The sequence below is a fragment of the Poeciliopsis prolifica genome, unplaced genomic scaffold (genome assembly GCF_027474105.1).
Source record: "Poeciliopsis prolifica strain line A6 unplaced genomic scaffold, Auburn_PproV2 SCAFFOLD007, whole genome shotgun sequence".
NCBI classification, from domain to species: Eukaryota; Metazoa; Chordata; class Actinopteri; order Cyprinodontiformes; family Poeciliidae; genus Poeciliopsis; species Poeciliopsis prolifica.
Genome location: NW_026562382.1, coordinates 11,351,204 through 11,374,949, shown reverse-complemented (window position 1 = coordinate 11,374,949; position 23,746 = coordinate 11,351,204). Strand labels below are relative to the sequence as shown.

At 38.0% G+C, this 23,746-nt stretch overlaps 2 protein-coding genes across 2 annotated transcripts in view; both read left to right on the top strand.

Annotated features, from left to right (window-relative positions):
• Positions 1-1,798: 1,798 nt before the first annotated feature.
• Positions 1,799-19,912, top strand: xirp2b (xin actin binding repeat containing 2b). Its single transcript, XM_055031509.1, has 9 exons — positions 1,799-2,059; positions 3,913-4,075; positions 4,494-4,622; positions 5,411-5,497; positions 5,775-5,832; positions 5,939-6,027; positions 6,435-15,687; positions 17,769-17,899; positions 18,110-19,912. The coding sequence occupies exons 2-8, from the start codon at positions 4,025-4,027 to the stop codon at positions 17,858-17,860; spliced, it is 9,759 nt and encodes a 3,252-aa protein (XP_054887484.1). The 5' UTR covers positions 1,799-2,059; positions 3,913-4,024; the 3' UTR covers positions 17,861-17,899; positions 18,110-19,912.
• A 1,827-nt stretch (positions 19,913-21,739) lies between these two features.
• Positions 21,740-23,746, top strand: part of b3galt1b (UDP-Gal:betaGlcNAc beta 1,3-galactosyltransferase, polypeptide 1b) — a 36,568-nt gene continuing 34,561 nt past the window's right edge. Inside the window, exon 1 of the mRNA XM_055031355.1 lies at positions 21,740-21,799. The gene's annotated coding sequence lies outside the window, so the exon portion shown is untranslated. The remainder of the gene's footprint in view (positions 21,800-23,746) is intronic.

The following is a 23,746-nucleotide window of genomic DNA, read 5'->3' as shown; positions in this document are numbered from 1 at the left end:
GTCTGTCTGTCTGTCTGTCTGTCTGTCTGTCTGTCTGTCTGTGATTCCACCCACACTGTTCTGGATATTTTGTCTTCATTTCACTGTAACATTTAAAACCAGGTTTGCTTCATAAAATATCTGTGTGCAGAGCCTGATTTGGTTAAGAACACATGATGTAATGTTTTTTTTTTTTTTTTTTTGCTTTGTTTTTTTGGTGAATTACTATTGTGCATGAAACATGTGTAATTTGTTGTTTGTTTGTTTGCTTTGTAGACAGCATGAAGGCAAATTGCCTAAATAAGAAAATGCACAAACAGTTGAGAATTATAACTCACAAGCTGTAATTAAAATTTGCTTGCAATCAAAGGACAAACACATAACATTACATTGTATCCAAATGAATTCAACTGTTATTGCCAGTGCTGGTTGTACTTTGGTTATGTAAATCTGAGTTTATTGCCTTTACTCACTTTTTCATTTTCATTGCTTGAATCACCAGTGTATCTAAACACAAATCTAATTTACTATAAAAAGTACTTATGAAAATAATTTGGATACTTCACACCATACAATGTCTTGCAGAAGAATTAGTATTCCTATTTTTTTTTTTCTGGAAGTCTTTTGTCTGCCAAATTTTCACATTCTAAGGCTGAAAACTGCACATTTTTCTTTCTTTAGTTAGGTTGGCTGTAGAGCATGTATGAACATCAATGTTGAAGTCTTGCTGCAGAGTCTCAAATATATTTAGGTTTGGACTTTGACTTGGCACATCCTAACACGCAAATATGCCTCAATCTACACCATTCCATCATTGTTCTGGTTGTGTGTTGGGGGTCATTGTACTGCTGGAAGATGAATCTCCACCCCACACTTACGTCTTTCATAGGATTTGTTCAAGAACTTCACAAAACTTTCATTATAACTGTGCAACCGTGACCAGCTTCTGAGCTGCTGATGAAAAAATGAACCCTCACACCATGATGCTGCCTCTACCATTTTGACTGGCAAGCATATTGTATTTGGGGTGTTGGTTTTCCACCACATGTGAAGTTCTTCACGAAGGATTAAAAAGTTAATTATGTTTTCTTACATCACGTTTCTTTAAAACAGATAATCAAATTTGAATGTTGTTTTTTTAATAGATAAAATAGAAGAGAAACAGTACTTTTCAGCCAATCGCATACTAGATGCATGCAAATATTGAAGCAAAGTTAGTTTAAGGAAAATAAACGACATTGCATGAAAGGAAACATAAAAACTTTTTGCCAAGCAGGTAGTCTGTAGAACTACAGGTGTGAGTTATATATGCAGACGAGCCTATGCCTGTCAGACAGACTGAGCTACCTTCCATGAGATACCACAGCCAGGCTGGCGCCACAGAGTGCAGCTTTGCTAAACAAGACGAGCCGGCCAGCTCCTCCACACTTAGAGGTGTCGCTTGTATTTACAGCCCCAGAAACTCCGTGCTCCTCCGCATGTAGCATTACATCACTGGTCCCAAATCAGACTCGCACATATAAACACCATTTTTTGTTGAGGGAATTTATATCGACTTGATGTCCACTTTCTTTTGCTTTGGTTCTAGAAAAAGTGAATGCTGATTCAATTCTCAGAGTATCTTGTTGTGGGTTTCTATGTGCATATTTTGTTATATTATGATAGACGGTAGCAGCTGTTGAACTATGGAATCTACTCTGGTGATAGACATGATGATGAAACCTCTGTGACCTGATTTAGCTGTATACAAGGGCCTGCAAATAAGTCACAGTATGTATTTCTGTATGGGTTTTCTTGGGACTCGGCGCAGGAGGCATGGAGCCTTAGAACCTTAAAAAAGGGGGAAAAAAACACCGCAGGACCATCTACTGCAAGGGGGCGGAGGGTCTAAAATAAAATCAGCTGTCACTGTCTGCTTGTTGGACAGAGGTGAACATATTGCCTTGGAGCTGGTCTCCATCACTGACCCGGATTTTTCTTTTTGCTTGGAAAGACCCTGCAGGCAGGGGTACAGTGGCCTTACTGTGGGATTCTATTTACTGAGATCATATATTTTATAATTCAACACCATTCTTTCCTGGTAGGTGCTGTTTAACTATTTTGCCTGTTTCCAGCTTTCAAGTTTACTTTTTTTGCCTTAATGTTGTCAGATGTAACAAAATAGCTGAAGGCTATCACTGAATCATTGGTGCTGAGCAAACATCCTCCCATAATACAGGATTTGAGAGCAAAATTTAAACCAAACTGTGACTAAAATGGGAGGTTAAAATTACCTTTAGCCTAAGAACAGATTAGAAAAAAATTCTATGAAGTTATTCCAATAGCTTAGCTGTTTGTTTGTTTGTATGAAGGCCAGATCTTCTGGCTGTTAGATAATATATAACCTCATATCCAGGTCATGAAACATGGAGTTTTGAAGAGAAACTGAATGCATTCTTAAATGCTAGGTCATGAGTGCAAGTTTTTTCATGCTTTTGGAAAGGGGAACTTTGACCTCCCAGCTTTCCACTGTATTTCACTGAGAAACATGACCCATGATGGTTAAGTCTAAAATAGGCTGGATTTATTTTTGCATGTACATGGCGCCAAGTTAACTTCACTTTCTTGATATTTGAGCTCTTGTCCCAACCTTGTCTGCCATGTAATAGGCTGGGCCTGAAGACAGATTTGAATTTTTTTGCTTGGTATCAAAATCATTTCACTTGACTGAATTATTTTAACTACATTTGTTGCTCTTTTATAAGTTGTACTGAAACATTTAAAAAAAACAGCCTACCAGCATAAAAAGCGATTACATTTCATTTTGCTGGCATACCACTTATTCAATCTTTTTTTTTTTCAAAATATTAATTGATTTATAAATTAAAAACATTTTAATACATAAAAATTTATGAAAACCATTTTTTTTTATTTGTTTCAATGTTTGTTTGTTTGTTTTTAGCTAAATAAATAAACTAAGCCCAGGTTAGTTTATTTCAGGTTTATTTTTCATAACTGAATAAGTATAGAATGTTTGAATCATTCAATGTTGTGCCATCAATAAGGCTCAGACTGTTTAAGTAAAACTGAGTTTGGAGTTTGTTTTCTTATTGTTTTGAGCACATTATATATTAATAAGTACTGACAGACAAACAAGAAAGCTTTCCAAATTAGAACAGTGATTAAGCTCCTGACACAGTATTTCAGGTTTAGCAATTACACATAAACTTTTCATTATTAATTAGAAATAAAAGCACAAAAGAAGCTAACTAAAAACAAGGGAAGAAAAATTTATCATCATAAAACCGTTTAGGTCATTGTCTTGTCCTATACTTTCATTCTAATTATACCAGAACATGATTAACAAGCAGGGCTTGCAATATCTCATCATACAAAAGTTTGAAATACAGTAACCCTAATGTGAATCTTCACCCTCTTAAAACTCTAAATGATATGAGCTATAATTTCACAGGGTTATGAAACCACAGAAGTACTCATTAAACTAAGACGATAATGAATGCTGAGATCCCTTAAATAGTACATTCATATTATTTGAGAGCGCATTTTAATGAGGTATAATGTTAAATCCCCACAAATCACGTCAATGTTTTCGACATTGGATAGTAGTTTAGCACCTTTTTACTAAATTTTGCACTAAATTTTGCACAGCTGCCAGAAGACAGCTCTGCAAATGATTTAAGTCCTGGGCCAGAGGAGCATCCTGATATTTTTATCACCTTTTCTGCAACTGCACTTTATGAGTGACACTCAAGACACAATCAATCAGATTTTAACAAAAATATATTACTTACCTGATTTTATCTAAATATATTTATAATAGCAGTATGATGTTATTTGGCTTCCAATTTTTGGGAGATAATCAAATAATAAAAAATAAAAAATAAAAAACAGATGTTAAATGTGTTCTCCAACTCTTGGCTTTGTGTGCCTCAGCTGCTGGCAGTGCAGGTGCAACCAGGGCTGGACATTCTAAAAGTTTAAAACCAGAGGAATCGGGATTCACTCTGTGGACTCAGACGTCATCCCACAGGCCAACTGTGAGGCTATGTCCCAGGCAGCTGTCTCCAAGCGAGCAGACAACACCATCACAACCAGGGTATTCCAGCTTGTGCATGGACTATGTATCCAGATGACTGCTTTCATTGTTTCCCCGCAAGTTGCAGTAAAAAGAAAAAATATTCTTCCTTATTATATAATATTAGAGAGTGATATCCATGATCATGGAAACAACAATTGAGGTAATTGAGGTAAACCTTTGTTTCTGTTGCGATAAAGTCTTGATAAAATTGACAACTCTTTTCTGTGACCATGGGTCAGTTTTTGCATTCATGCAGACCATAAAATCACTTACAAGATGTAAGCAACTGTTGGAAAAATTTAGAAAACACTGCACAAACTACATGAGCTGTCACAACCCCTGTCTGCGCCGCATGCATCCTGATATGAAAAGCCATACTGAGCAGCTGTTTAATTCCAGAAGTGGAGGCAGCTAACAATGTTTCCTGCTTCATTAGGTCATGGAGGAGTCAGAGGTCTGTTCCCTGCCTGGGGGACTTACAAGCGTGAGAAAACAAATTCATACCCAGGAAGCTTCAACATCACACAATGTAACTCAGTGTCATTTTCATCAAAAAACTGAGCAGGTACACAGATCAGCTCCATTAGGTTGATGCAAAATGCTTGGAGGAAATGAGTGCGCAAATCGTGGCAATGCTATGTAATGACCTGAACTGGTTGCTGCTGCATCATAACACTTGACATTCTAATTATTCGAACGGGAGTTCTGCAAGAAAAAACTGATAACCTGAACTCTGTGAGGTTGTATATACAGTGCCTTGCAAGATTACTAATCAAGTTTGGATGTTTTAAGACTTTGACATGAATCAACTAAGCCAAAATTTACTAATTGTGCTGGTCTTTTACAAAAAAAATCCTAATTAATTATATTGAAGGTTGAGGTTGTAATGTGGACTACTTCATAAAGGATCAGAGGTTATGAATACTTTTGCATGGCATTTTGTTTGCTATACTTGTAATTGAACATGTGGACCCATGTTTGCATTGTTTGATATATCAACTTTTTGTTAAAGCCTGCAGGGTATATTTATAAACACTGTAGTCCATTTATGTAGACAGATTATTTAACAAGGAATATGAAGGAAATATTCATAGATTATTTTGCACAGTGTGAAAGAAGAACTTGGCTTTATTATCTTTACTCCTGTGATTATTTTTTCAGAGCTCAAGAAGCGCAAGATGTTGATGGTATTTAATTGTGTCCTGTTATGCTTTAACAGAATTACTAAATTGAAGTTGAGTCTGATAACTGGCCATAAAAACAGTTGGTTATGATATGTGGCACCAAGAAATGTGTGTTATGAGGTTGTATGTCATCTACCATCTTTGACAAATGCCTCTTTTGCCCTAACAGGAGATGTCAGCCTATGAGGTTACAGGGTCACATGTCAGCAGGTCGGTCGTCCCAGGCAGTCAGCAGCTAAATTTCCAAGAAACTATGGTATGCATAACATTTTCTGCCATTATGATTCTAAAAGAAATACAAGAAGATCTTTGTATATTTCTCAGTTTTCAGCAGAATCTGTGTAACAATTAACACTTGAAAGGTCTAAAATCAAGGATGAAATTTATAACAATTTATTCCAGTAGCGACTCACTACTCATTAGATAAAATAATACATAACCACATAACATAACGGCAAGAAGAGTAATTATAATTATGTATGTATCAGTTACATAAAATCCCTCTCAGAATCTTTCATTTAAAACACTCACAGGTGACCTACAATGACAGCAACCTGGCTTCCAGTTATGAAAACCATCAGAATGATACAGGTAGGAGCTCATGCAACTCTATCTGTTAATTATCATTCTGTATTGCCTATCTCAGGTTTGCTAATATGAATCTCCTCTTTGTTGTAACTCCTGTGCTAATAATTAGACGAAGAGTTTCCCAGGTTCACAACCAAAGAGCTGAGGGATCACTTTGAAAGAACAATAGAAGAGGCTTCTGCACAAAAACCAATTAAGGTAATAACTTTTGAAATACAAGCATATTTTTTTCTGAGATCACTCTCAAAATGTAAAGATAAGTTCTTTTAACTCTCTTAATTGCATAGAGCATACTCTCTGCATAAGCATACACCTGTGCAAATTCATAATGCTTAGGTGAGGTAAACTGTGTCACTGGACTGGTGTGTAGCTGTGCTACTCACTCAAAACCTTGACAGATTTGTCTTGCGTAAAATCAGCAATTTATTTCTTTGTTGTTTGGAAGTGAATGAGAGGAAAGCAAGAAGTTTATTTTATTATGGATTGATTACCATTGTTTATAGACCCCATCAAAACCAGATTTTGAGACTTTAATGTGTTAGATTATATACTCATGTTTTTTAATAGTTAATTTACTAAAAAATATATTTTTATTCCCAACAAAGATTGGACGTGACATCAATCAATCAAAGTGGTCTTCAAATGTGAATCAGAGCAACAAGCTGACTAGTGAAGTGTGTAAGGAATTTGATATGGAGTCAACCCCAGCTACAGTGATGGATTATGAGGACTTTCCACCCCCTCCGGCTGAGGATTCTGAATATCTTCCACCTCCTCCTCCTCCTCCACACTTATTACAAATGCCATCAGACAGTGAAAATATTCCAGTGAGCCATTGCTCACATGAGCCTCTGAAGCCAGTAAACAGACAACACAATCGAGAAGCTTTTTTCAAGCAGAAGGGTATGTCTGAGCTGAAACGTCTATACAAGCACATTCAACCTGAGATTCGTAAGAATATTGAAAAAGAGTACTACAGTGAATACAGTGAAACAGAGAACAACCAGGTCGAGAACCAAGTGTACACATATGAGGATGATGATGACTGTAGTCCCGATGATGTCTATGATGAGGAGTATGAGGAGTGGGAAGAGATTCTCCCTGGGGAGGTGCAAACCATGCGCTGGATGTTTGAAAATAAACCATTGGATGCTATCAAAGATGAAACTCCTGATGAGGAAGAAGAAAACAAGAAAATTACTCAACAGGAAATAATTGTGGGTAAAGATGTGAGACGAACGGCGTGGATGTTTGAGACCAAGCCGATAGATGAGCTGGGCTCTCTGAACACCAACTCAATGGAATATAAAAACAAATTTAACAAATTTGATAAGGGGGATGTTCGTGCCGCAGCGTGGTTGTTTGAAACTCAAAATATGGACACTCTAAACAAAATGCACAAGGAGGAGGATTTGACAAAAGAAATTGTGTTTACTGAAGATGATGGAAATGCTTCTATTTACATGATTGATAGTAAGTTAATAGAAAGCTTGGGGCACACAGAGACTATTGATGAGAGCCACCTGCTGAGCTTGCGTTCAGTGTTGGAAGAAATCAGTGGAGAAGTCAAAGTCATAACAAGCACATTTGACACTCAGTTTAAATGTGTTATCATAGGACAATCAAGCCAAATGTTGGAGATAAAGTCTGTGCGCAAAATAGAAACTGAACTGGAGAACTCTCTTGCTTCACGCTGGCTTTTTGATACCCAACCTCTGGACCTGACAGACAAAGAATTTGCTCCTTTAAAACTTGTGTGCAGTCTGTCTATGGAGGATAGCAGCAAGGGAGATTGGGGCAGATGGTTGTTTGAGATAAAAACATTAAATTCTCTCCATGAGTGGCAAAGTTTGCAAACAGAGAAGAAAGCTATTATTGGAGCTGATGTGCGCAAGCACCGGTTAGTCTTTGAAACACAAGCAAAAGACTCTCCAACGGCCATGACATCGGAGTCGATTGAAGAGATTATAGGAGGAAATGTTAGATCTGCAAGGGACTTTTTTGAAACCAGTCCTCAAGTAGCCAGGAAGAACTGCCCCGAGGTTGGAAAACTTAAAAAGGCAATAGTAGATGAAGAAATGAAAGGGGACGTGAGACACCAGAAGTGGCGGTTTGAGAGTCAGCCTCTCGAACAAATAAGAGAAGAGAAAAAAGAAGTCATGCGTACTGTAAATGTTGAGGATGATCTCACGCAAGAGGATGGAACAAGCTGCAGGGCAGATGTTCGTAGGAACTGTTGGGTCTTTGAGACACAGCCAATGGATACGTTAAAAGACAATTCCAATTCTTATTCCTTGACAAAAGAAGAAATTATTGCTGGTAATGTGAGATCAGCCAGAGAATATTTTGAAACGATTCCAAGTGACGACTTGAAGGAGTTGGCCGAGGTAGGAAAACTGAAAAAGACCATACCACTTAATGAGGAAAAGGGCGATGTGAGACATCAGAAATGGTTATTTGAAAGCCAACCACTGGAGGAAATTAGAGAGGAAAAGAGAGAAGTAATCCGAACAATTGACCTTGAAGAAATTGATAAAGTGGATGTGTCAAACTACAAGCACATTTTTGAGAGCACAGACTTTAACACAAGTAAGGAATTGCAAATGATTCCAATAGAGGGTGTGACATCTGGCTCTGTAAAATCAAATAAGAACTTGTTTGAGTCATCAGCATTGTATGCTATGCAAGACAGTTTAGGCCATTTTCATGAAGTGAAAACAGTGCGGCGTGAGGAGGTAGTTAAAGGAGACGTAACAACCTACAAATGGATGTTTGAAACATGCCCCATTGATCAGTTTCATGACAGCGTTGAAAAATATCAAGTCATTAAAGGAATATCTAAACAGGAAGTTGAATCTGGCGATGTCAAGACTGCAAAGTGGCTATTTGAAACACAGCCTCTTGATGCAATCAAGTACTTCAGCAATCTTGAAGATGAAGAAACTGTGGAGACAAATAAAGCTCTGGATATTGTGAAGGGGGATGTGAAAACATGCAAGTGGTTGTTTGAAACAAAGCCAATGGACATCTTGTATGAAAGAGTGGAATTAAAAGGAGAAAACGAATCCGAAGAAATACCCAAGGGAGACGTCAAGACCTGCACATGGCTGTTTGAGACGCAAACACTTGATTCGATTCACGACGAAACTGAAACAGTTTTGAAGACATGCAGTTTAAACCAAGAAGACATTAAAGGAAAAGATGTAAAAATGGCTTGCTTTCTTTTTGAAACGGAAAACCTGGAGAACCTCACGGGGGAGGAGAGAGGATCTTATAAACGTGTCACAGAGATAGACATTGCGTCTGGAGATGTCTCAAGAAAAAAATATATTTTCGAAAACCAAACATCAGACATTATGACGTCTTCCTCTGATGAAGTAATGGAAAAGCTCAAGAGAGTTCAGACCGAGGACATACAAAGAGGAAATGTTGTGAACTGCAAATGGCTCTTTGAAAACCAGTCCATTGACCAAATACATGACAGCAAAGAGGAATATCTGAACAGCCACACAGTCAGCGATGTGCAACGGGGTGATGTCAACAAGGGTCGGTTTATTTTTGAAACCTATTCCCTAGATAAAATCCAGGAGGTTTCCTCTGAAACAGAAAACATAAAAACATCCAAAATTATTTGCGACGAGGAAGAGAAAGGTGACGTGAGAAATTACACAATGATGTTTGAAACCCAGCCCCTGTATGCCATACAGGACAAAGAGGGTCATTACCATGAGGTCACCACTGTTACAAGTGAGGAGGTGAAGAAGGGAGATGTTGTCGGGACCCGGTGGTTGTTTGAAACAAAACCTCTTGATGCAATTAAAGAAACAGATGAGGTCTATATCATTAAATCTGTGACACAACAGGATGTACAAAAAGGAGATGTAACATCTGCCAAATGGAAATTTGAGACCCAGCCTCTTGACAGGATTGCTGAAGAAAGTAAGCCTTTTATAAAAACTGTGGAAGACATACAAGGAGGCAACGTGAGAGTGAATAAACAGCGCTTTGAATCTGACACCTCCTCAAATGGATCTGTTAGGACTGTTAATGTGAGTGAAATACAGAGAGGTGATGTCAGGTCTGCAAAGTGGAGGTTTGAAACCCAGTCCATTGACAAAATTAGAAGCATGAGTTCTGAAAACCTAATTGAAACTGTTCAAAAGGAGGAGGTTGCAAAGGGAGATGTTAAACATTCAGTCTGGCTTTTTGAGAAAAATCCTCTCGATCACATTAAAGAAGTAGATGAGGGTGAGAATATATCTGTTGCTCAGGAGGAAATCCCCAAAGCAGATGTAAAAACAACAACATGGCTCTTTGAAACAACACCGTTTGATGGCTTTAGTGAGACTAAGGTAGAGAAGGCTGAGATATTGGGGAAAAGCATCAAGGGAACTCTTGAGGAACTTTACAGTCAGAAAATAGTGAATTCAATGGGAATACTAATTGAGTCTGACGAGATTGGTGATGTAAGAATGGCAAAATACCAGTTAATGAATAAGCAGACTCCAGAGATTCAGAGAGAGGAAATCATCAGGGGAGATCTACAAACGATTATGATGAACCTTCTTAACAGAAAGGAAAAAAAGGAGCAGCAAATTGTCATAGATTCAGAAGAGAAGGGAAACATCAGCTCAACAGTGGAGCAACTATTCAGCCAAGAAAAAGAAAGTAATGTTGAAAAGGAGGAAATACTTCATGGTGACATTCAGGAAACAATCAACAATCTCTTCAGTAAGACTGGATCAGCAAAACATGGCATACTCATTCAGGAGGATGAAAAAGGAGATGTACGGATGACATTATATTCTCTTCTACATAAAAACCAGGATGTTAATGTTGAGAAAGAAGACGTTGTAAAAGGGGACATAAAGAGTGCTCTTGAAAGGCTGTCCAGCTCAGAAAAGTCAGATCAGGCAGTGAAGATAAAGATAGATGACACTGAAAGGGGGAATGTCAATTTTTACTCCACATGCATTGAATCTGGAGCTCTTGATTATCTCAAACAGCTCCAGTTGGGGCCTGATGAAACTCTGGATGACACAAATAAAAAAGAGAAGATCATTGGGGGCAATATCAAGAGCACCAAATCTATCCTCGGCCAACATCAAATGCAAATTGAACGCTCAGTAGAGGATGTTATACCAGGAGATGTTCACAATGCATTGAAAGTTTTCATGACAGAGCCAACTCTCTCACTGGAAAGAATCCAGAAGGAGGAGATAGTCAAAGGGGATTTAAAAGCGGCTTTGAGCTCATTGTCAGAATCAGCTAAACAGACAGTGGTTGTGGAAAAAGAGGAGGTGGTAAAAGGTAATATTCCAAAAGCACTGCGGTGTCTGGAGAGGGCTCAGAGACGCAACAAAGAGCTGGAGAAGCCGGATATTATTCCTGGAAATATCCGGGGTGCTCTAAGATCTCTTGAGAAATCATCCACCTCCAGAGTTGGAAGTTTTGCTGTGGAGGATTTAGTTCCTGGAGATGTGAAGGCTACCCTAAAATCTCTAGAAATGGCAAAGCAAGCAGTGAAGGGAGTTGAAAAGGAAGAAATTGTGCGAGGTGATATTCATATGGCAATGCAAAGCCTGCAAGATGCCTCAAGTGAGAGAAAAATATGTCAGCAGGAAATAGATGTTCAAGGAGATGTCAAAGGGACAATTCAGATGTTCATGGAGCCTCCTCTATCCCCAAAGACCCAACAGAAATTTGCTTTTGAAGAGGATCTCAAGGGTGATGTCAAAATGTCAATCAAGTCCTTATATGAGACACAGGAGCAAATCCAACAGGAAAAAGAAGAAGTGATAAAGGGTGATGTTAAAGGCACGATCAAATCACTCATGGAAACAGCACAGCGGGAAACTCCCAAAGTCAGGCATGGAGTATACAGAAGGGTTAAAGTCAAACAGAGCCCTGCCGTGAAAAACCTAAATCCAGATGCACAGAGGAACATACAAAAGATAAAAACAACAAAGCAGGTTGAAACATCTAAAGAAAATCACTCCATTACTAATCAGTCAGATACAGTTAGAATAAAGACTTCAACAGTGGTGGAGCATAAAACTATTACCCAAAACCATGGCATAAAAACGGTAAAAACAGAGTTTCGTAATCTTAAATCAAACCAAAAGGGGATGGGAAAACTGTCTAAAACCAAAGTAAAAACTGACAATTACACGTTGAAGTCGCAAGTACCAGAGCATGATCTGCCTCTACCACCACCACCTCCACCCGTTGCAGAAACAGATCTTCTTCCTCCTCCTCCTAGTCCTCTTCCGCCAACTGCTGATACTGACACTGAACACCTTCCTCTCCCACCACCGCCACTCACTGGTGATCAAGACTTCCTCCCACCTCCTCCACCTCAACAAGAACTGGAGAGCACCCCAACGCAAACAGTTCCTGCTTCTCCATCAACAGCAAAAAGAATGATAGTCAAAAAAGTGAAAGTTCCTGCTTTGCAGCCAGTTCCAAAGTTGGAGTCTAAAGTTGAATTTAGTAAAAAGCAACTGGTACAGGCAACATCTGTGAAAAATGAAACAGAAGAAACCATGCACATTTCAAAGACATTCTCCCGTGACACCCCTCCTCCATACCCAGAATCTCCTAAGCTGCTCAAGAAGGTCAACATTGCTCCTGTAAAATTTACTCCTCCACCATCTCCACCTCTACCAGCAGAATCGCCACTACCACTAAGGAAAGTTTACATTGCTCCAGTGAAATTCACTCCACCACCTTCCCCTCCACCGTTCATGAGAGGAAAAGCTAGTAAATTTAACACAGCACTGATAAAAGCAGAGGAGAAATACCGGAAACTGAGGGAGGAAAATACCCCCCCAACTTCTCCGTCTCCCACTTTTGCACATGACTCTGTGAGTGCTACTCTTGAAATGCTGTCCAGTAGGGATCAGGTAAATTACAGTATCTCAGGAACCACTAAGAAAGGAAGTACAAATACAAAAATGGGTGCTCATTCAGACTCCTCTGTGACGGTTTTGGTATCAGACGTAACCCAAAGCAATCCCAGGTCCCAGCATGGCAACACCACTGTGGATTCCACAGTTATGTTGTCTGCAAAAGAGCAAAATGTAACAAGTGAAAATACAAAGTTGGTCTCCAGTCAAAAGATCTCCTCCGTCTCAACTGTTACACAGTTTTCTGAGTTTTCTACTCAGAAAACTGTATCAGTGTCTTCTAATCAGTCTGGCCAAACTGACAAAGTCTTGATCTCTATCACTGATGTTAGTGGCCATGCCAAAACAGACACTAAAACGCACAACACTACTTCCAACAAATCAGAAGATCAGAACAAAACTGATAACGAGGTAAAACAGGTATGTAATAATGTTTCTACAGATGAAACAAACAGAATAAATGTGTCTTTAAATAGGAGCCAAGAAAAAGTCTCAGATTTGCCAACAGAAAATACGTCTCTCATTACAAATGGAAAAACAGGCAAACAAAGCCAAAAATCAAAAAAGAACTACAACAAACAAGAAAAGCCAGTAGAGATGAACAAATCCAGTGACAATGAAAAGCAGAGTGCTTCACAAGATTTGAAAGCAGAAGCAACAGAGATAAAACAAGATATAAAGAAGGATATTACTTCTGCTGTTGTGGCTGCAACACCTGTAAGCAATACTGTCAATCAACCAGAAACCCCTGCTCCGGTAAAGAAGAAGAAGAAATCCAAAAAGTCAAAAGGAAATGCACAGCAAGGCCAGGGTAAAGAAAATGTCACTGAATCAAACACAGAAGTGAAGAGAGTAACATCTGAAATGACTCAACAAGGAGATGAAACAATTGCAGTCGACCAAATTCAGAAAAGTATAAAAGAAGAGCATGTTCAAATCAAGAGAGAGGTTATTAATGCTCACAGAAAAGATGATCAGAAGTCTGGGCAACAAAAAGCACTTCAAGCGCAAGGGAAGGGATCTCAAAAGAAAGAAGTGACAGTTTCTCAACAGAGCGCAAAGGAACAACCAAGAGAAAGTTGGGATGTCCCAATTACGGTGACAGGCAAGTCAGAAAAAAAGGAACTTGTAAAATCCATGACAGAGAGAACAAAGGGATCTCAGAGGCATGACATCCAAGTGTTAATTTCTCAAATCGCAGAGATACAAAACATTTCAGAGGAAAAGCATTCCACATCTGTAAAAAGTCTTTTAAACTCAGTGCCAGAATGGATCATAACTCCGGAAAGAAAACATGAATTGGAACAAAGTGCTGCTGAAAGCGCTGCTCAGACCAATGAAGAAATTATTTTGAATCTTAAGAAACTTGCAGAATCCAAATTAATGGAGCTTACAGACAAAACATTGGAGAAGCATGAATGTGAGCCCGTAGCAGAGAAAGCAAGTTCTGCCTTGGTGGCACAAAGAATATCAAAAATCAGTATCGGTTCTGCCAAAATTGAACACCAAACTCTTAAAAGCACCTTACATGAAAGCAGAAAAGAAGAAGTGAGTTTGTGCAAGTCAGTCGACCTCCGAGCTCCATCCCCCTCACTCAGAATGCGTCCTCCCTCTCCAACATTTATCACCATCGAGTCCACACGAAGAACAGACTCACCACAAAGAGTAACTCCATCACCCACCCTACTCCACAGGCCACCCACCCCTCCTACACCTCCACCACGCAGGTGCGACACCCCGACATCACGCATCACCAGAATCACACCGTCGCCGACATTTGATAAGGCAGAAAATCTGGCCCGACTCAAAGAAACAACAGCAAAACTTTCTCGGGTTGTCACACCCCCACCACTACTCACCCATCAAGTGATTGAGAAGAAATCAGAGGTTGTAGAACTGCCTTCAACATTTCACCAGCAAATCAAAACTGATGCTCAAGTTACAGAGACTTCAGGGACACTGACAGAGTTATCCAACTCAAAAACAAGCATTACGCAAAGTAGCTCTGAGAATGATGTGTTACAACTCCAAAAGGAGGCAAATTCTGGAGAAGATTCGGATGATTCTGACATGATATCTGCTTCTGTCAAAGAAAAGCGGGAGTTCTTTGAAGGGGCACAAAAAGCTGAGCTTAATAAGATCTTTGTGCGCAAGGAGCCCATCACTATAAGTGAACGGCTGGGTCCTGACATGGAGGAGTGTGAGGCTGAAAACAAGAACAGAGAAAAAGATGAGCCTCTAAAGGCAGACTTGTCAAGTTTTATAAACAAATTTGAATCCCCAGAAGAAAAGCAATATAGCAGAAAAGAGCTCACTCCACCTGTACAGTGCCTTCACAGTGACAACAAAAGCTCAGACTGTATAAAAGAAAAAGGAGACATACTACAAGAGGAAATACCAAGTTTTAACATCCAGGCGATTAGAAATGTTTTTGAACTGGATGAGCAATGTTTCTCAGTTTCAGAGAAGAGAACGGATCAGGAGGAGCTTGTATCAAGTCTCGGCAAAGCAAGAGTAGACTCTCCAAATCTGGAAAGATCTCATGAGACAAAAGGAGGCTCAAAGCAGAGCACTCCGCTCCCTTTTCCAAGAAATGATGCAGAAACAATATTGGCACAACCATCTGCCCTCTCAGAAACCAAAACAATCACAGAACATTTCTCAAATGTTGATGAATTTGGTAACAAAGTAACTGGAACAATCACTGCTGTCACTCAGCACTCCGAAAATGTCTCAACCCAGCCAGTCCCTTTTTCTTATGCCGATGCCGTCAAAAAGAAAGCTGCCAGGCGAACAGAAACTTACGATGAGGACACCACAGAAAATCTGCTGAGGAATTTCCACAAAACGTGGACAGAGAGTGAGACAGTTTTCAAAAATCTTGGGTACACTGTTTCTGAAGAGACATCATCACAAGCTGTGCTACATCAGACAAAGACTGTCTCATCGGGTAAAGAGTGCATGGCATGAAACAGCAAAATTTAATAGCACGGCCTATGTGCTTTTACAAGATTGTTTTCATAGTCTCTATAATGAAAAGTGTCTGAAATGGCCTGGAAGAGGAAGTCTGTAGGGGTGCTAAAAGGGAGGTTGACAAACAAATGTCATTGACTTGTTTATATGCTAACTTTAAAATGTCCAAGTTAGAGATTATCTTGAGTAAAATAAATTAATCAAATTAAAGTTCTTACATGTGGTTCATGAGTCATTGTGGGTTATTGCCTGCATTGATTGATGCATGTGTGCTATTCCTTTAGGGCTCAGTGCATGGTTGTATGTTGCTGCTACTTGGGGCAAAATAAATGGAGCAATCTGGCAGGATTGTTGGTATTACTGGCTCTGTAGTTTTATTCAGATACAATCATGATAAAAACAAATCTGCTTTGCAATGAATGAAACTAAAATATTAAGATTGTGCAACTTGTTCTCTGCTTTTTTCAACTTTGCTTTATTTTTACTTTTTTAGTTTCCTCATATGTTTTTCTTTACTGTCCAAAGACATTATTCATGAACTTTATATGATACTCAAAGCAAAATACCAAAATTGTGAGGGAAGAGAGCAACTTTTTTGTAACTATTTTCAACATGGCATTGTAACATGTTACTAACTAAGATATCAACAAATCATATTGAAATAAATAGTAGACATGTTACAGTAACCTTAGCAGTTCAGCAAACTTCTCAAAACAAAAACAATTTCAGCAGAAGCAAAATTGCTTTTGAAAGCTTTAACTGGATATTTCTAAAAATGAGAGAATAATCAGTATCACAGATAAACAAAACATATTTTTGATTTATATTCAAATCTGAAATATGACATTTAAAGTACTCACAAGAGGAAAAGGTACAAAAATTATTATGAACTGTTTAACTAGCTGCGTAGACTTGTATATAATCTGGATTCTTTGTGAAACCAGGACACCATTATTTACTGTTGCAGGGATCCAGTTCCTCATATATAGGTTTAGATCCAGCTTTAGTTCATAACTTTTGGCTCAGAAGCATTAACATAGAAAAACTACAAAATCAGTAGACTAAAGGCTTTGCTTTGTTTTTTAATAATTTAACATATTTAAATTAAAAAACCTTAATTGCACTCTTCAGATGGGTCCTGTGTATCATACTGAGGTGTGAAAAAGTGTTTTCCCCTTCCTGATTTCCAATTGTCTTTGAACGTTTTTCTACACATAAGTGTCTCACAACATCAAAAGAATCTAAATATTAGTCAAAGGCAACACAAGTAAAACAAAATGCAATTTTTAAATGACAGGGTTCATTATTGGGAAAGGAAAAAAACATGCAAGGGTACATACACATTTTCACACCACTGTATATGATGAAATGTTGACATTCCTGATTAACACTAATTTCAGTCTGTTTGATAACACAACAGTGCATTGAAGTACGGTGCATGTCTGCCTTGACAAATATGATTTATTGTACATTATGTACCTTCTTTAATCTAAAAGGGTTTTCAGATATTACAACTATGAATGTGAGTAAAACACGATAGATAGATAGATAGATAGATAGATAGATAGATAGATAGATAGATAGATAGATAGATAGATAGATAGATAGATAGATAGATAGATAGATAGATAGATAGATAGATAGATAGATAGATAGATAGATAGATAGATAGATAGATAGATAGATAGATAGATAGATAGATAGATAGATAGATAGATAGATAGATAGATAGATAGATAGATAGATAGATAGATAGATAGATAGATAGATAGATAGATAGATAGATAGATAGATAGATAGATAGATAGATAGATAGATAGATAGATAGATAGATAGATAGATAGATAGATAGATAGATAGATAGATAGATAGATAGATAGATAGATAGATAGATAGATAGATAGATAGATAGATAGATAGATAGATAGATAGATAGATAGATAGATAGATAGATAGATAGAGTTTTTTATGTTTATATTTTCAACTTCAGTAAAGTGTTTGAAAAGCTGCATATGCTGAAAAACTCACTATTTCCATTTTGATCTTTTTGGAAAGCAGATTCGTGTTCCGCAGTCGGAGCTCTGTACAGTATGTCGGAGGAGGGCTTATCCGATGGATGCTCTGATAGTGGACAAAAAAAAGTACCATAAATCCTGTTTCTGCTGTGAGCATTGCAGAAATAAATTAAGGTAAATGTGACACGAGTTCAATGTTCTGTCTCTGCTTTTGTCTTATTTAATAAACTTTAACTTATATAAATGTATGTTGTTTGGAATGGATTGTAATTTTCTCCTACAAATAAAAATGAATAAATACTAGTTTGCGAAAGCAGAATTGTACATAAAAAAAAGAAAGAAAAAATATTTTAAATGTTTTTTTTTTTCTCTTTGTCTTTGCAGTTTGGGAAATTATGTCTCTCTTCATGGACATTTTTACTGCCAACCTCATTACAAACAACTTCTTAAATCCAAAGGAATATACGAAGACGGTCTTGGACAAAACCCTCTTGTGGCAAGCAGTGGGCCAAATCCCTTAGATGATCAAATAGATTGGAGATATTCCATGAACAGTGTGAATTCAACAGATAAACCCCACAGAGGTGGAAACGAAATGACAAAAACATTTAAAGAAAGCAAGCCACACTGCAACAAGATAACCGTAGTCTGGCCTCCTCAGGGCGATCCACCAAAGAAAACCTTTAAAATAGAGGAAGACATTCAGCTAACAAAACCTCACTGGCCCCCTCCGGAAAGCTCTCCTATGTCCCCCAAACTCCAACATAGAAAGGCTGTTCCCAGAAGCGTCCTTTGAAATGTAATCTCCCACATTCAGAGTTTAGTCAAGTACGATCAATAAAAGAGAACAAAAGATTTAAGGGTAACGGAAGGCTACTGTTGGAACAGTTAGGAAAGTGTTTAAATGAAGGTCATACAGTTAAGTAATGTAAAAAGGTAAGGTTAACTGACAGGAATAGAGAGGAAACTGTGTATATATTTGTAAATTGTGAGAAAAAGCAGGGTGTAGTTGTAAGTGAAGAAAAGGTAGATAAAAGTGCAGATAAAAGTAAAGAACGTAGATATGGTACACTTGGGCAGACATGGAAATTAGTCTGTGTCATTTTAATGTTCACTGCAGTGTATGGTTGTTTTTTTCTGATAAGCAGTAGTCCAGTTTAATAAACCATTCAGTATTTGATCCCATGTTCATATTAATTTTTCTGTTGTTTTTAATCAGTTCTATATAGATTTATAAAACTTACATTAATTTTTATTAAATGACTTAATTTAATTCAGGGGTTTTCAAAGTGTAGAAGCGTTAGTCCCCTATAAGAAAGCAAATAGGCAATTTTCCCTTTTGTATTTGATGCAAACATTGCATCTGAGAATGAGTCTTCAGCAAGGGATTAAATGCTGATACAGATGAACCTGTTCTGCAAGAGCACCCTCCAAATTGTTCATTTTGAGTGAAAGGTTGTGCGCATAATCTGGCACAGTCCGGCCCCACAACCAGCCATAAATCTAATGCATGGCATCTACTATAAACCTAGCTCTACCCATCACATCTTCAGGTACTAAAGATCCGTCTGTTTCTGGCACAGGCCTAGTGAGATTTGTTCAATGTTTGCAGTTGCTTTTTCTTGTTTACTTATTTTTTCCTCACATCATGGCACCACTGAAAAACTCTGGGAGCCCTAGAGGAAACACAACCCACACTTTAAAATCCCCTGATCTAGTTGATTTGAATCATGTGAAAATATATACCTTTAGATCATTACAAAGCTATGATCAAATACAATTCAACTTAGTCCTTTTAAATTTTATTCTATTTTTTTTTGTTTTATTTCATTTTACTAACAGACTCTGAACAGCTTCATTCTGTTTTCTCTACTTTTGTATTATTTCGGCAGGTCCATCTTTGAACTAAACATTTTTAAGCATTATTCTTTGCACCTGGTGTGCAGACTGATACGATCTTAAATTGTCTTATTTATAATATAGAAAGTATATAATATAATGGAGTTAATAGAGACATTTGTATCCTACTTTGAACTGAATATATTTTACATTGAAAAATGTGTATTTTTTAGAATAAACAGTTTACTGTACTTTCCTTTGTACAAGAACATTTCTGATTATGTCCTGCTGTCAGGCTGCTTCATCTGAAATACTGTTGATCAAAGGGCAATAAAAAATTCAATCCTATTGTTTCCTTTGTCTCTTTACAGATCAAGTCATAATGTTTGATCCAGTCACATAAGTGTTACTTATAGATTTGTCTGGAAGAGTGATAAGTTGAATCATTGTTTATTTGCATAGTTTTTGCTCCAAATTCTGTCCCTATAGAAAGAATCTGAAGTCCCTGAAGTGATCTAACCCTACACCTCCACTCCAACTCCGCCCCTCTGGTGAGAATAGTAGATAGTGGATGGACAGATGGAATGGACGAACTATTACCTTTGTTAATAATGTAATCTATAAGATTGTTTTTGTTTGTTTTTTTTTGTTTTTTGTCAGTTTGATTTTAAACCTTAGACTTAAGCAATAATACAGGTAAATCCCTTGTTATTTATTTATTTTTTATTAAAACTTGCTTGTTTATTTAAAAAAAAGTTTGTCTCTTTCAATATGTACAGTGCATAATACTGCAAACATAAATAAAATATCAATGGATAAAGGTCTGGACAAGATATCCCTGCTGGATGAACGAGATCATCCAGCAGGGCCCAGGCAGTCCTGCAGAAAAAAATCTTCATGGCTTTCTGTGTCATTCTGTGGAGATGTGAAGAATGATGCATTTACGAGACCAGAGGCACAAAACCGAATTGACACAGCGATTTTTCTCAATTGGAACAAAACCAAAGTGTAGACGGCAAAATGTCACAAGACCAAATGAGGAGCATATCAATGCTTTTTCAATGGAATTTGAATGGGAGACGTATTAAACTAAGTGGCTACAGAAGAGAGAGGATCAGGTGGGGACAATTGTTTTAAATGTACCGCAAAAGTCCTAAAAACCCAAACACATGACATAGCCCAAAAAGAGTAAATAAAAAAAAAATAGCGCAGTTGCTCATGATGACTTATAAAAACACTCATTGTCACTCAGACCAGCCATCTGATGCAGACAGAAATATTTGCGTGAAACAGTAATGCACAAAAAGTAAAGATGATAGGAAGACCCTGTTACCTGTTAAAGAGAACCAGTAAAATCCTTGGGACTGGCAATTTTAGGATATTTAAAGGTGATACTGGTGCAGAGAAAAATAGTGGAAGATACATGTTTCCATTCAGCAGTGTCTAATTATGACAACACACAAGAGTTTGGGATATTTTTGATGCAAGTCCAAATCAGCTGACGGAAAAGAAAGGACAACAGAAACAGCCAGACCAAAACAGTCAGTTTCGTATTCAACCAAATAGAGATAGAATCTGGTTGCAAAAATGCAGCAGTGAGTAGGCAACGCTCAATGCTAGACATAGAAAGTAAGCTTAGGTGTAGTTCAACTTCTTGGACAACTGTTGTCCTGCATGTGCCAAAGATTATTTCCTTGGGCTTGTTGATAAAAGCAAAATCAAATGAACCTATTTATTTATTTAGGTAGTTAGTTACTTATTTATTTATTTGGTCATCACCACAATTTTTATTTGATCATTGTTGCTGATGTTATTTAGTATCGTCACATTATTCTTAAAAAGCTGTGACTACAATCGTAGCTGATTGGTCACACAATATGTTGCTTTACTGGAGCTGTAACATCTGCAGCGCAGACATGGGGAATGAAAACAGTTCGCACGGGCGGCTGACTAAAAAATTCTCCCACAGCTTCAATCTACCTTGCTACTACGGACTGCGGTCAAGCACAGCCTTCACTTTCTTCAATTGAGTGGATTGGTGAGGAATTTCTCGGATTACACTCTCATTGGTCGGCTCCTCCTCGTTGAGCGGCGCGTCAGCCTCATTGCATCACCGTCATGATTCTGCTCCCCCCCACCCCCTCCCTCCACTACCTCGAGCTCTGGGATGCTGAGGCAGAACAGAAGCGTATCGGCGGCACCACGAGTGAGAGTGGGATGAGGACGCAGAATGAGGTAGGGGGGCACCGAGGACGGCTATTTTCATTTCGTATCTGCTATGGCGCGTGCGTGCGCAGGTTGAGCTTTTTTCCTGCACGGTTGTGAAACGCAGTGAGTCGGGATGGTCCTACTTTTTGAAAGAATCCTGCAGTGTGGGGCATCCATCTATCCTCTACTCATGTGTCCTTCCTGGTCTCTGTGCGCTCAGCCGAAGAATTTCGGGCGTCTCCTCCTTTGTGGCGCTTTTGATCTCTGCTTATGTGCGTTCGGGTCATACCCATTTGGGTATTTAGCGACGCAGCTACTTAGACTCAATCCCCTGTGAGCACACACTGATCTCTGTCCTATTTGGCAGGGCTGCCACCTCTGCGCTCCGCGTTAGAACTGCGGAGGATGTTCAGCTGGGCGATGAGGATCAGGAGCTGCATGGCGTTTCATGTCAAACTTTGAAAAACATCCCAGAACAGTCAGGACAGCTAGATGTTTTGTTTGTTTGTTTTTCCAGCTTGATCTTTAAAACGTACTAACTCGCAACTTTCTCATTTTATGTAAGCTTGCCATTTCTCCCACTGAACGGAATCAGTGTAGTTGAGTGTGTTAGTGGACAGCCTCAACTGCTAAGTTTATAGTAATAGAGATAGGGGTAACATATTCTTTTAAATTTTAAATTATTTTAGACAGTGGGAAACACTGCCTAAAAGAAAAATAGCTGTGATTGTTTAAAAAAAAAAATCATGTTTTAACTTAGAATATCTGAACGATGTTTTGAAATATTTGACCGAATTTATTTTTGCACCTGTCTTACCTATGCAATGAACTGTAGAAGTTATTTTAGACTTTCTTCATCAAAACAGAGAGTCTTGAAAGTATTTTTCTGTACTTTTAGAAAAGCTTTGCTCTGTTATCCCAATGTGAGACTATCACTACTACTTTACTGTGAAAATGTAGGCTATCATTCGTGAAACAAATACAATTCAAAACAATAAGACAAGAAGAAAAAAGTATGTTCAACACTTAGCCGTGTGGGAACCTTTCTTGACATCCCGACCACAGGTTAGGGTGTATTTTTGTTGCTAAACCCTTTGTTCACACCATGACACAGTGACTATGTGTGTTACTGTGTGCTTCTTGTGTGTGCTCTCACTAATCACTTTTCTCCATGTGTAAACCCTTAATCCCCGATTTAAAGTACTACATCTTTGCTTAGTCAGTGTTGCCTGCTTTGTTGCACTGGGCTTACAGTCTGCAATGTATGTCAGTGTATTGAAATTCATTCTGAATAAATATTGTTGGAATATTTATGAGACAACTGGCTCGGATAAAAGATCACTTGGACTTTAATACCCTCATCTGAAAGAATGAATGAATGATCATTGTTTGTTTAATTTTGAAATGCCTAATGCATATGCTATTTTAGATAACAATTTACATAATTGAATGACAGACAAAAGCAGACGGGATTTGTCTGCATTTTAATAGCAGACATGCATAGTCAGTGATGGCGTTTAAAAAAAAATAAAGGAAATATTCATTCACTTTCTATTTCATGTGGGATCCTTGACTGGTTTTTGTTTCCAACTGCACTCAAAAATTACAATGTTTTTTGAAGGGGAAATGAAATGTTTCCCCCTTAAATGTTATTTTGTTTAAATGTTAAATGCTATTTTGTTTAATGCAAGAAACAAAATAAGAACAATTGCATTCTACTTCAATGCCCTTGGTTAAAAGCAAAGGACCTTGTGAAAATATCCAGTCCAGAGAGTCCTGTCCAACCTGTGTAGAAGGATAAAGAGGTTATTAATCGAAATGTAACATAAAAAGACAGATTACACCTTTCAAACACACTCAGGAACAAAGACCTTAATTTTTTTTAAAGGTTTGTTAAAAAGGGAGACTCTTGCAAGCTTGGAATATCAGCCAAACTATGACGAATGTGGGTGGCAGCATATGGAAATATTGAAG

Excerpts from the sequence above, each read along its gene's own strand:
- xirp2b (XM_055031509.1), top strand. The coding sequence starts at position 4,025 with ATGTCCCAGGCAGCTGTCTCCAAGCGAGCAGACAACACCATCACAACC. Across the intron at positions 6,028-6,434 it reads CTGCACAAAAACCAATTAAG|ATTGGACGTGACATCAATCA; the intron begins GTAATAACTTTT and ends TTCCCAACAAAG. Across the intron at positions 15,688-17,768 it reads GACAAAGACTGTCTCATCGG|ATTCGTGTTCCGCAGTCGGA; the intron begins GTAAAGAGTGCA and ends TTTGGAAAGCAG.